Source organism: Calonectris borealis, chromosome 3, assembly GCF_964195595.1.
Source record: "Calonectris borealis chromosome 3, bCalBor7.hap1.2, whole genome shotgun sequence".
Taxonomy (NCBI): Eukaryota; Metazoa; Chordata; class Aves; order Procellariiformes; family Procellariidae; genus Calonectris; species Calonectris borealis.
Genome location: NC_134314.1, coordinates 39644604 through 39658025, shown reverse-complemented (window position 1 = coordinate 39658025; position 13422 = coordinate 39644604). Strand labels below are relative to the sequence as shown.

The following is a 13422-nucleotide window of genomic DNA, read 5'->3' as shown; positions in this document are numbered from 1 at the left end:
AGCTACAAAATTTTGATCTGTTTGTTGCTGCTTGACATAGACAGCAAAACCCTCTATCCTTGAGTATTTTCGTAGCCACACATTTAAAGCTGTGTAATATCTCTAGCAAGGTTACAGTATCTGTATGGAAATTATTTCTGCTTACATACATGAATTTAGAGGAATAAAGCCACAGTCATATCGTACACAATGGGTTGTATGCAAACAATTTCAGAACATATTGCAAACAAATTTTAGGGATAGTGGTACAAATCAGCTGAACATGTGCTCTGCCCTAGTACTCTCCATCCCAACCAGGCGTAACCCCAAACAGCACAGCTGAAACCAGCACACCGCTCCCCCCAACCTAAACTAATTACATCAAACGTGCTGCTCCTGACTGTACAAAGCTATGAGCCCGTCCCCTTTGGGAAAGGCCGGATTTCATAGTCATTTAATAGTAGAAGGAAAGTGAAACTTCACTGTCATTAAAGCGCAGGCCCCGTTTCTGCCTGCGGCCGAGTCCAGGGGACTCTGCTTGGGCGCGGGGTCCCACCCGAGCGCCTGTGCCCATGGGCTGTATCACAACGTGATGCTTGTGAGCGTTAAGCGGTTGTGTTCCCTGCACTGGGCAACACCAGGTTATAATCCAACGTGACGCAAAGGACCCATCGTGATGCGGGAGAGCTGCCGGTGCGATTTCCCCTCAGCAGGTGCTTAGAGACCAGCCTGTTTCTAACGGGCACAGAGCGATCCGGAGGGGCTCTCTGGAGCGGCAGAAGGGGGAGCGGTCTAAACTGCTTACAAACGCTGGGCCCGGGGCAAGGTTGCAGCGGCCGGGCCGAGCCGGAGCAAGCCGCCGGGGACTCCCGGGCGCGGGGAGGGCTTCGGGCCCGCACCCCCGCTCGCCCCCCGCGCTTCCCCCCTTCGCACCTGGGCTCCCACCCGCCGGGAGTGCGCGAAGCTGCCGGTGACTCGGCGGCGGCGGCGGCCCGGTGTCCCCCCTCCCGGCGGCGGCGCCTTGCCGCCGCTCTGCCCCCTCCCTCCCGGCAGGATCATCCCACCCCGCCGGGCGGTCACCTCAGCAGGAGGAGCCGCCGCCGCCGCCGCCGCTTTTGCCTCCGCGCCCGCAGCGACCTGAGGGCAGTGAGCCTCGCCTCGCCGCGCCATGCAAACGGAGAAGGCAGCCGAGAGCCGGGACGCCGGCCAGCCCCTGCAGGTCACCATGAAGAGGGGCTACGAGGTGCTCCGCGACCCCCACCTCAACAAGGTAGGAGCGGGGGGGAGGCAGGTGTGCCGCGGAGGCCCGGGTTGCTGGGCGCCGAGGGCGGGAGCCCCCTCCCTCGCCCCGGCCCCCCACCCGCCCGCGGGGGACGGGGAAACCTGCCGCGGCTGGGCGCTGCCTGCGGAGCCGGAGCCGGGGCCGAGGCGGCGGGGGCGCCAGGCGGCCTCTCGCCGCCGCCGCCGCCACCTGTCGCGGCGCAGCGCCCGGGGAGCGCCCGGCACGCCACCGCGCAGCGGCCGCCGGGCCGGGGACGCCGGTGGGGCGGCGGGCGCGGGGCAGCGGTACTTCCTGCGGGCCGGGCGGCGCTTCCTCTTCCTTCGGGGCGGCGGGGGGCCCCGCGGGCGGCACTGAGCGCCGTGCCGGCCCCTGCCCCACCAGCCTCGGCCCCGGGGCGCGGAGCCCGCCGTGGGCAGCGGCGCAGTCCCCTCTGTGTCGTCCAGAGAAGAGAAGCAGCCGCAGTCTGGGGAGGATGCGGCTAAAAGTTATCAGCCGCTCTGATGCGAGTTGCCGCTGCCGTGTCTGTGTTTTCCCGGTACCCTCCTTCTTTTCCAGCCCTCCTTCTTTTCCAGCCCTCTTTCACACGGGTGCCCCACCTTGTTTCCTGCGGGCAAGCCTGGCAGGTGGAAAAGGCGTTTTATGGCCATTATTCCACTTGCAGCTGTAAAATTCAATTCCAGTTTCCCCTCTGCTCTGTATGAGCAAATGCAGTCAGCTTTTAAGAGATGCTGTAGCACAGCAAAACCTTTTTATCGCATCTCGAAATCGCTTACGAATGGTAATTCAGCTTGATAAAACTTTCTAAACATGCTAAATTAATCTGGGGAAAAAAAAAAGCTGAGTAAGTGTTTGCACGGCTCTGATAAAGATGCAACGTTCAGATAGTAAAATACTTTACTGGTGTGACAGGCCCTGGATTTGCTACCAAAATGAAAACTGGGTAAAGTCAAAGGTAGGTGATAAACCACACTTAGTACATGAAGCCTTATGTTCTTAGCCCCAATTTTGTTCTTGCGTTTTACTTTTAATGGTTAGCTCTGGTGCTCTGACTTGTTCCTCTGCATTAAAATGCATATACAGTCATTTTACTTATTGCTGAGTTGTATAAATTGACAAAAACTATGTCTCTAGTTTTACTGGATAGGTTGACTCATCAGTAAAAACTCCATATATTAGCTAGATGAATAGTGCTCTTATTAGTCTTGGAGCTTGACTACAAAGTTTCCTCAGAGGCTGTCTTATGTCTCTGTGTGTGTGTAAGCCTGAGAAGGTCTCCTGAGGTCAGGTGAAAGGAAAACTAACCAAAATGTAAAACTCCCAAGAAGAAACTAATGAGAGGCTGTTTCGCTTGGGATTGCTTTTAACCAGTTGCAGTATTCACGGAAAAAGCCTGATTCAGAATAACCAGAAAAGCCAACTGAACAAAAAATAGGACTTATTCTAAAATGTGCTCTAAAAAGAGCACTCAGAGGCAAAGCAGGCTCATTGCTACCTTTTTCCCCTCAAACATCATACATCTTGCCTCTGAACAGCATCCTTGGAGGTGAGGTGCTAAAGAGGAAGCATCCCTTCCTCCTCAGCTGTGGTATAGCATATATGTACTGTACAGCAGAGATGCAGGAAAAAGTAGTTGTTCATTACCAGCCATGTCTACCCAGCTAATGCAGAGTTTGGTGTTAGAAAAGGTCAGCTGAAGTCTCTGGTCTTTATGCCTGTGAGAAGAGTCTGGTCCTGGTCTGGTGAAGAATGGGGAAGCCGGTTTTCTGACTGAGACGGGTGATTTTTGGTAGGTGTGGATGTATTACACCCTACTATATATATATACACATGCATATAAATATATATATTTTTTTTTATTGCCAAATATTCTACATATGGGCAATAAAATCAAAGATGTTGAGGACTACCAATGGTTGCCAGTTTGATAGCTTGTGGCCTGCTTGCATGCATGGGAGCTGGTACTCCCAGTTCACTTTCTATTGCCAACGCTGTTAAACAAGCATCAGATTGCGGAGAATTCAATTTGAAGTAGATAAAATATCTCCTTTAATGATTCTAAAGTACAGGGATTGTTTGCAGTTCTGCCAGAGTGCCAGAACTTTCTGCTATCTCCTGGGCCCTGTCTAAGAGCTGCAATTCCTCGGTATCAGCACTTTCTTTTGCATACGGTGCCAGTTTTAATAGTCCTATTTGCATATACTTGGCAACAGTAGACTGTAAGTACTGAGTAATGGTATCTGGCAGTGACTCATAGAAAAATAAGACAAATGATGTTTTCAGGGTCTCTTAAGCCAAGACAACTGGCCTGTCAAGCAGGTAAAGCTGAATTATGCTGCGATATGTGGAAGCTTGGGGCTTGCGTCCTCAAATAATGCATTCCTTTTCTCAGACAAGTTGAAAGGAAAGTTTTACAGGGAACCATTTATACTTGGACATTTTTAAAAATAGATGTAAGAAAAAATAAGGAGCTAGATTTTCTTTTTTTAAATACCTGTCTCCATTTAGTGCCCCACTCATCCGACAGTAAAGGTGGGTTTCTGCACTCTCAGTGCATACATCACTTTTTATACTTAACCTTGATGGCTGGCGAGAGGTGAGAGAAAGGGCTGTGGGAATGCCAGGGTAAACACCCAAATTTCTTCTTTTCCACTTGCCCTCTATTCTACCTGGATGGCAAAATTTCCAGAACATACTAAGCACTGAAGTATGTTGAAGCCCTAGGCAATGTCATTCTTAATCTTTTATGTTTTACTTTTTAAGTAATTCACAAACATGTTCAAATTTCACCTAGGAAAAGCTTAATAAAAATGTTTGGTGTTTTTTTTTTCCACGCTGGGGTGTTTTGCCTACATATGAAACCATTGCTGCTTTTTCAAGGTCACTGGGTGGTTTGCCCTATCCTAGCAGCAGTGATGCATCAAAAATCACGATCGTAACAAGTGGATCGTAACACACTGAGTTTAATTACTTGAGGACATGTGTCCGAGTCTATGAACAATAATCACGATTCAGTTTATTGTCTGAGATTTTAGGTCCATAGTGTTTAAAAATGTATTTAGAACCTTTTTGGAAATTGTCTTTTTTTTTTTCCTCAGGCGACTAAACACATTGTAAATAGCAATTACAAGGAAAACACACACAGTTTCACTTCTTTTCACTGAAATAGATTGCATTAGAAACCTTTGGCTGGGAGTTGTATGCTCTTTAAGCTGATGAGTTACAGAAGTGTGAAAATAATTTGTTCTACTCCTACTATAAATCTCATTTATGCTTTATTCAATGTACAAGTTTGCGATTTTAAAGCACATCAATCATTTAACATAAAACTTTCATCGCATCTTTAATTTTTTTACCTTTTAATATTGTTTAAACAAATCATAGTTTCCCATAAGCTGACTTATTTTCAGAATCTCGATGTGAAGATACGCAAACACGTATTTCAATACCAAACTTTTCAAATAGCCTGTATTAGTTGCCAAGCCTAAACACTTCCCTGACTGAGAAACTGCCACTGGAGGAGTGCTTTTCTTCCAGGCTGCTTTCGTATTCTTGCAGAGAATTCAGTGAGCGGGAAATAAGTGATTCTATTAAATTTAAGTGCTGGAGGGCTCTCTTCCCTCCCCAGCTGCTTAATTTTAACCCCTCTCCCCTGACTGACTGCTATCGTCATTACTGAGCGTAGTGTTGTAAACCGTTGGTCCCTCTTTTTTCTTTCCCTTTATTCAAGCTGCACTAAAGCACTGGAGAATTTCAGAACAGACTGTCTGATGGGGCTGCTGAATATCTGGGAGCTCCCAATCTCAATCCCACTTGCAATGGCATTTATGTTTTATCCTTACCATCTCTTGTATGTGATGCCCCTGGATCTTGGTAGGTTCTTAACTAAGCAGTGACATTAATTGCTGGCTGGAGTTGGCTGTCAGTCCATTGACTCACTATGGGATTTACTATACAAGAACCATACTGGAACAGACCAAAGGTCCATTTATCCCAATGTCTTATTTCTGACATTTCTTATTTCTGAGGGATCCAAACTGGATCCCTCAGGAAGAGTAAAACAGTGAAGGACGCCTCTAGTGATACTTTCTCAGAACAATCAATTCCAGGCTGAGGGAATGAGCAGTTTATTAGGGGGTTATTAAGATATGAATGCTTGTCTTCCCTATCAGATTACACATGCTATGTATACTAATTTACTAAAGAAAAATTGTAAACTTTTTTTTTTAATTCAAATGAAATCATTGTCTGAGCTAGAAAGAAGCATGGACTTCCCACTTTGCCCCTACATTTCAGACAGTGGGAGGAGAATGCTTGTGAAATATAGATGTATTTTGTTCTGTATACAGCTAGTTGCTTCACTAAAATCAAATCTGATTTTGAGAAAGTATAATCCTGTGATTGGTGTGAATGACATATGAAAAAGGTCTTATGACCTTGACATTTGTTGGTGACCACGTAAAGGCCTTAGAAAACCCAGACTTCAGTAAAAAATCAGAAGCATTCCAGTGAGATTTTCTCTATCTGATAGGTAAAAGAGAAAAAACATCTAAGAAGCTCCTCTAAATAAATCTATTCCTTTCTCAAATACCAAGCAGTAGAAGTCTTTTCTCCTTCCATTGGTAGCGTTCATATTTTCACACCTTAAACTTGTGCAGACTTTCTGGTCTTTGACAAGATTAAGTGGTATAGTGGTTGTGCTAGCACAAAAAGCAAATCAATCTGGTCTTTGAAACCTTTTAGAGTGAACTTGCGTCGATTTTGCCTGTATGTTTGGTGAGCATTGCATTTTTGATCTATTTCTGGGGTCTCCGACACGGGAGTTGCTGTTCTGTGAAAGAGCAACCTAAAATAGGAGGTTCTTCAAGTGTGAGGTTGGTTCATACCAGAGCTGTTTGCTTTTTAACAATCAGGACCATAAGTTGCAGGTTGGCAGAACTGCAGCTACCTTGTATGCTTGGGTTTTGGGCAAGGGCGTGAGCTCAGTGGGTACCATAGGGCTGGGTGAGGATGTTCTCACATTGCCAGTGTATTCTCCCTTCTTGAAATCACCTTCTTGAGCTGTGAGGGAGGAGTTGTGATGCAGGATATTTTTTGTATGAGTGCTTTTATTTACAGTATGTGTGAAGGGGCTTTAAAAATTAATTCCGGGCTTTTTTCCACCTTTCTTACTTTAAGGCAGGTTTGTCCTGCATACTATTAATAAGGAAAAACTCCTGGGAAAAGCACAAAGTATTTCAATCAGATTATTTTACCACTGTCTTCTATTTTATGTACACAGCTTGCAGTGTTCTTTGCCTTCTACTACTTTGTTCCTTTGACCTAGTAGGTAAGTTGCTGTGGTTGGTGTTATATCCTTTTCTTCCTGTCGGCCTCCAGTTCTTTGCTTGCAGTTATGAAAAAGAGTGCTGAGACAGCGAGTTGGGAACAAAGTTCTGTGACTTGAATTAAAAACAAATAAAATGAAGGAGAAGTAGTTACGTAGTAAGCTATATAGCAGTAATAGCAACTGAATAGTGGTATAAGTTGTCACAAGAAGCTGAAACCTAGAATTGTTTTGCTGTGAAGCTGTTTCAGGCATTAAAAACACTTTTCAATTGTGTAATTTTCTTGTGAACTTCAGTAATTGACCACAAACAAAACTGACCTTTTTTCTTTAGACTGAGGAATCCTATGCCCATTGGTTATAAATGCTACTTGAATAGAACATTAATCCTGGCACAGAGCACCTTGCAAACAGGATTTGTGTATTTAGAATGGGTTAAATGTGCTTTTCTACACTAGGTTTTATAGAGATGCTGGCCACAGGACTTGAGTGTTGTTTTTTTAATCTTGTTGATGGATGCTGACAATAAGTAGGATAAGAGCTCGCTTTGAAATTGTACTTCTGTCTAGGTAAAATAAACTGCAGAGAATATTTGTGCTTTCTGCAGAAAGCATATCTCAGAGTACAGAAGTTCTTATTTTGCTTTCTTTGCTTTATATATCCAATTTTGCTGAATCAGTCTCTTGTATTGAGCTGTCTCTGAAAAAGAAAGAAGTTGGGGCTGTAGCAGGCACAAGCTTCTCTCCCCCGGCCCTGCTTCCCTCTCTGAGGGGAGGAGGAAGTGAAATGTGTGTGACAGCAATGTTTCTTATTAACCTGTGACCCCAAGTTAAAAAGTGCCATCTTTGGCATGCCTTTCCCTTTCCTTCCTTGCCCGCTCGCATGAGCTGTGTATTCGGTGCATGACTCGCTTGTGGCTGCTGTAGCCCAGGCCCGCAGGGGTTGATGTGGGGTTTCACGCCGAAGGTCTCATTGCTCCAGGCTCTGATGGCTAAGTGGCCCATGGCTGTTGTGCTAAATACGCTCCTGATGGAGGCCTGAAATAGGGTATTAATATCCTTCAATTAGGTTTTTCCAGTTTATATTAGAGAATTTTACAGTGGAGCAGCTCTTTCGAAGAAGTGTCAAAAGCATCATTTGCAGGAGGACGTGATTCTGAGATTTCAGTCACAGTAGCAAGTGGTTTGTGCTCCCTGCAAATCTGAAGAGCTCTTGTAAGGTCTCCTTTGTGCTCCCCTGGCTGAAGCAAATGTACGGTGGTTGCCTGAGAGCTTTGTGGCTGGAAGAATAGCATGGAAAGGGGGGAAAAGAACAGAAATAAAAACATTGTTGGGTTTGTGTGCCTGTGTAACGAGATGCATATGGTAGTCTGTTCACTCCCATGTACCTGAAATGAAAGAAGAAATTGTCTTCTGTGAGCCTTAATAGGAGTGGGACATTTAACATGTGCTGAAACCTCTAGTGGGTTTTGGGTTTTTTTTTTGGTTGGTTGGTTTTTTCTTTCTTTTTTCCCCTTAATGATAATGTTGGACTGGGTGGGATGCTTTAAAAAATAAAAGAGCAGACCAATTCCATTTGCTGTGCACAGGTGCAGTGTCAGGAAGGACCTGCTACCTGTTAAGTACCAGCTGGGGAGTAATGGATGTCCGTTCATCTTTATGCATTCATCGTCTTCATTCAGCACTGAGTTAAGCCTGTCCCACTGAGACAAGTACCTGAGGACTTCTGACCCAGGGATGCACGTTCACGCCTATCAACAAGGCTCTAGTGCATGCAACTGAACTTGAAGAATTGTGTGTATTTTTCTTTGCATGGTTGCTGTAATATCATAGTAGCACTGAGATGTTTCAAGCATCAATTAGATCGTAAATGGGTATAAATTAAGGATCCCTTGGATTTAATGAATAGTGCTATATTTGATCATGCTGGTACACACACATGATCTTCTGTTAAAAAGGTGGTGATTTGTGAACTTTAAAAAACCTTTTCCAGTGAAGTTACCAAGGCCATCGTTGGAGGAAGGCTCAGTCTTACAGCTTCTGAGCATGAGGGATTGTCTGTCTTCAGCGGGAGGTTTTGTGAGATCCAAAGCTATCGTATAACTAGGAAAGGTGCCAGTTTTGGGAACACATCCTGTGACCCTCCACAGAGGTAGCTTCTGCAGAAGTGGGCGCAGAGGCTACGTCTCTACTAGCACAAACCAGATGTTGTAACAGCTGGTGCTGTGTGCGTGCGCTGGCCGGTGAGGTACCGCCTCGCCAGGGCTCTGGCCGATGCTTCTAGGCCTCTTCATCTTCTCTGAATATTTCTGACTCTCTCCTTTGCCATGATTAAAAACAGTAATACAGTTTGACAGTAGTAGGCCATTAGTTAAGCTTTGTTTGAATGTCCTTCTCTTTCATGGAGGGGCTTTCCCTTTATTTTGTGCCAGGGCAGTGCAGGCCAGGCCCATGACTGGGAATAGTTTTACAGTAATTATCTCCATTGTCTGGTTTAACACGATATCAAGGAGCTAAATCTGCTATAGGAAAAAGGCAATAAAATGTTGTAGGATTACCAGTTTGTAATATACGGTAGCCAAAGTTTTGTACAGCAAAGCTGCAGACGAACTTGAAACAGAAGCCCTGTGTCTGCAAAGCTGGGATAGGTGGGACTTGGAATAAACTTGCTAATGGACAGGTAGAAGTAGCAAGACTGCGCATTACCTTGTCAGAGACCAGGCAGAGGCTTTGGTGCTTCCAGTGTTTTACCTGACATAGGAATTCAAATCTTTAAATAAAGATGCTGACAGTTTGCAGTCAGAGGCGGAGGATGAATTTAACAGTAGAATATTCATGGAGAAGGGTATCGTGCACAGCCAGCAGCACTGCTTCCTAGGAGGGCTTGCAGACATGAGAAATCTACCTTACCCAATCGATATGTTAAGACGTGATATTTATTGTGGGTGTCCTATTCTCGATAACTATGAATTGACTTATAGTTCTGAAATTGCAACTGTGCAAGCTCTCTGTGGAACGTGCTGTATGTCTGTTCATCTCCAAAAAAAAAATCAAAGTCATGGATGAAGTCAAGCAAGGTAGGGGAAACCATCTAATAGTTACTTTAAGAAAGTGTTGAAATATAGTTGAATTGTTTTTGTTAATATTCACCCTATGTAGCCCGCATAGATTGAACTTTTATGTCAGTCACTCTTTTCTTTACTTTCCCCTTTCTCCCCTTCAATAGCAATTTTATAAGTAGCATTATACCTTTAATTGGGAAGTAAATGATTGCTGTCAAGCATATTGAAACTCCATGAATTTACATTTTAGAAATATTTCATTTTTTTTTTCTAGAGCCGATAGTAGAATAATGATACACTTTCAGAGAAGTAAGAAAATTGCTGTGCAGTTACAATGTGTTGAGTTATCATTTTGACTAATTTTCATGATTTCATGACATGTAGCAAGACAGTAGGAATTTTAAGGCTGCCTCAAAGGATTGTCAGTATGATGCACATTACAGACACCTCCAGGAGCTGGGACTGCCGTGGTGCACAGTCATGGGGACCATGACCACAATCATCTAGGTTGGACCATAATCACAAATAAGCTCATGGCTTTTATGAGGATGATAAATTTGTATAGGGTGATATTAGAGAAAGGGCTAAGGACCTGGTTCTGATACTGGTTTTAGTAGTGTAAGCTGAGAGTAAATTAATAGTAGAGGGATGCAAGAGGGGAAGCTGCTGCAAAACTGGCATGAATTAGCACTGGTGCATTAATCCTTTAAAAAAAACAACCCCCTTTGCCACTTGGAGAGTTTGAGCACCTGTAACCTCCACAGACTTCTAAAACTTGATTTCTAGCAGCCCGTTTAGAAGGAAACATTGAAATATTCGTTCAGTGTGCAAGAAAATGGTTTTGGCTAGTCTGACCTTTCTGAGACTATCTAATTTTATCTAAAATGATGCATATTACAGTATTTCATTTCTTGATTAATTAAGGTTACTTTCAATACTCCAAATCTTTGGGTGATTTCAGAGAAAAAAAATGCTGTGGAGAAAGCTAAATGTGTTTCTGTTAAAAACAGATCTCTAAATTAATTTTGTATTAGAATTAGTTTATGCATATTCCTCAGTATAGATTGTTTTTTTAGGAGTTAATTAAAAAAAAACCTGAATTGCATGCATAAGAAAATAAGTTTTGGTCTTATCAAAGCTTAAGCTTTGCTGATATAATCTGTTGCATAATTCAGGAAGCAAAAATCCTGACTTAGAAGGAGGTCACAGGGCACCCTGGAGGCAGTTCTTGCAGGCACTGTGTACTTTTTGTTGAAATCAGTGTCTGTAGTTTACTTGGATACTGTTAGTGCCTATTCCTGTGTGAAACACAATACTCCATGCAGGACTTGAGGTTGTTTACAATGTAGAGGAAGCAGAGGAAGTGTGGAGTAAACACGTTTCATATTCATAAAGAATATGTAACGTAGAACTGAAAAAAAATCATCATAATTCTCTTATGCTTTGAATACTTGTAGCTTTCAGCCAAAGACGTAGAAATATGTCAGGATGTACTTGTCTGATATAAGAGTTCAGAAAGCAAATTCATCACTATTTTGCTCTTAAAATATAAACAAGGCATAGAGCAGCAATGCATTTTCATAGAATCATAAAATGATTTGGGTTGGAACGGACCTTAAAGATCATCTAGTTCCAACCCCCCTGCCATGGGCAGGGACACCTTCCACTAGACCAGGTTGCTCAAAGCCCCATCCAACCTGGCCTTGAGCACTTCCAGGGATGGGGCATCTACAACTTCTCTGGGCAACCTGTCCCAGTGCCTCACCACCCTCACAGTGAAGAATTTCTTCCTTATATCTAATCTAAATCTACCCTCTTTCAGTTTAAAGCCATTACCCCTTGTCCTATCACTACATGCCTTTGTACAAAGTCCCTCTCCAGCTTTCTTGAAGGCCCCCTTCGGGTACTAGAAGGCTGCTTTAGGGTCTCTCCAGAGCCTTCTTTTCTCTGGGCTGAACAACCCCAATTCTCAGCCTGTCTTCATAGGAGAGGTGCTTCAGCCTCTCTGATCATCTTTGTGGCCCTCCTCTGGACTTGCTCCAACAGGTCCATGTCCTTTATCATTGCATGTTTATGCTTAGGTTTTTACTTACTTTATTGTTCAAGTAGCAACTGTCATCTGTTTCTAGCTTAGAAAAACTGATCTTTTTCTCTAATAACTAAGTTTAATATTAAAACTAAAGTCACTGTTCTGCCTCTTCTTTTTGTCTATTCATAAAATAAATATCCCTACAAGTGGTTTGAAAATTACGAACACCTTTGGTTCAATGTAACTTTGCTTAAATAAACTCAGACTTCAGTCTTGAGCAAGTATTTCAGATTCATCTGTCTTATTAATGAATTGTGTGTATCTTTGGAACACAGTAGGTGCTATGAGGTATTAAATGATTTTGGCATCCAGTTCAGATGGGATATCACAGTTTAGCTTTCTTCCTCTTGTTCCCCGTGAGAGATACTCTTTAAATTTGCCTTTGGCATGGAGATTGGGTAGTACAGAATCACTGCTTTGCAAGAGAAGAACAAGAATTGTTATGAAATACATCATTCCTTTTTCCACAATGGCAAAAATGATTTTGGCTTTTACTAATGACTTAAAAAAAAATCTTTGCCTTAAATCTGTCCTGGAGATGAATGCATAGTGGTGATTATGAAGCATGTTGTAACGTTTTCAGTACTAGTGTCTAGCTGACTTACTGGATTTCTTCTTCCAGATACCTGACTTTAGAAAGCAGATTTACATGTGGAAGTGCATTTACGAAAGAGGCAGTAAAGCCTCTTTACCTAAATAGTACAAAAGAGCTCAATAGTTACAGATAGAAGTCAGAATAGAAGAACACTCTATTGCTAAAATAAAATGAATACCTGAGTTTGCGAAGCGCTTAATGTTGGTTTGATTTGGCTTGCACCTCTTCCAGTCCCATATGATTTTTTTTTGGAGGGGTTGGATGGGAACAGTGCACCTGAAGCAGAGGAAGCCTGTTTGTTTAGTTGGTAGGTAGATGCCTTTTTGAAGGTATTGATGATGCTCCTGCATCTTTGTTTCTCACACACACTTCCCCACTTTATCTTTGCTTAAGATCTGAAGAGACTACTATCTAGTTAATAAACTTAGGTTAAAAATGTGAGGTGTTAAAATGCAGTACTTCACCAGCTGATGGCTGATTAATTATAAGGTTCTAAAACTCTTAAAAAGGACTTTTAAAGATTTTGTAGGATCTTTTTGCTGTCGTTAAATGTGTTAAAATTACAACTGAGTTTCTTTATGTAAAGTAGAAGAGTAATTTAATAGCTGAAAAAACATTTTAAGATTCTTTCAAGTACAGAATATTGAACTCTAATGCTGACATGTTCAGCAATTTTAGTCCATGATAAATATATGGAATAAAATCCGTGTAGGATTTTAGGATACTGACTATTGAAAGGTAAATTTATCTGCTGCTATTTATAGGCAAATGGAAGTTATTATGAAAATACATTTCAAACTCTTGATTTTGTGCTGTAGCAGTAGTTGGAGTAATTCCTTAAGGTCCTTACGTTTACGTAGCTTTGGTTTTGCCCAGGCATAAGCCGTTGTGAAAAGTTACGTCCTAGGAGCAAGTGCTGGCGAGGAATGAAAAGCTTTTTGCCAGGGGATTGGGATTCAGGCTCTTGGACCTTCTGCATGAGTGAGATCTTGCAGCAGTTCGTTCCTCCCTCTGCCTGGGCTTTTCAGCCTTCCTCAGATCATACGTTTTGGGTGACTGCTTGACATCTTCATTCCCATTGAAATTCTTACCT

The 13422-nt window shown here is 43.0% G+C and overlaps 1 protein-coding gene across 1 annotated transcript in view; it reads left to right on the top strand.

The window, feature by feature from the left end:
- The first annotated feature begins 659 nt into the window (after window positions 1–659).
- Window positions 660–13422, top strand: part of ME1 (malic enzyme 1) — a 189315-nt gene continuing 176552 nt past the window's right edge. The window contains exon 1 of the mRNA XM_075145397.1: window positions 660–1249. Within this exon, the coding sequence (XP_075001498.1) occupies window positions 1148–1249 (102 nt within the window). The 5' untranslated portion in view covers window positions 660–1147. The remainder of the gene's footprint in view (window positions 1250–13422) is intronic.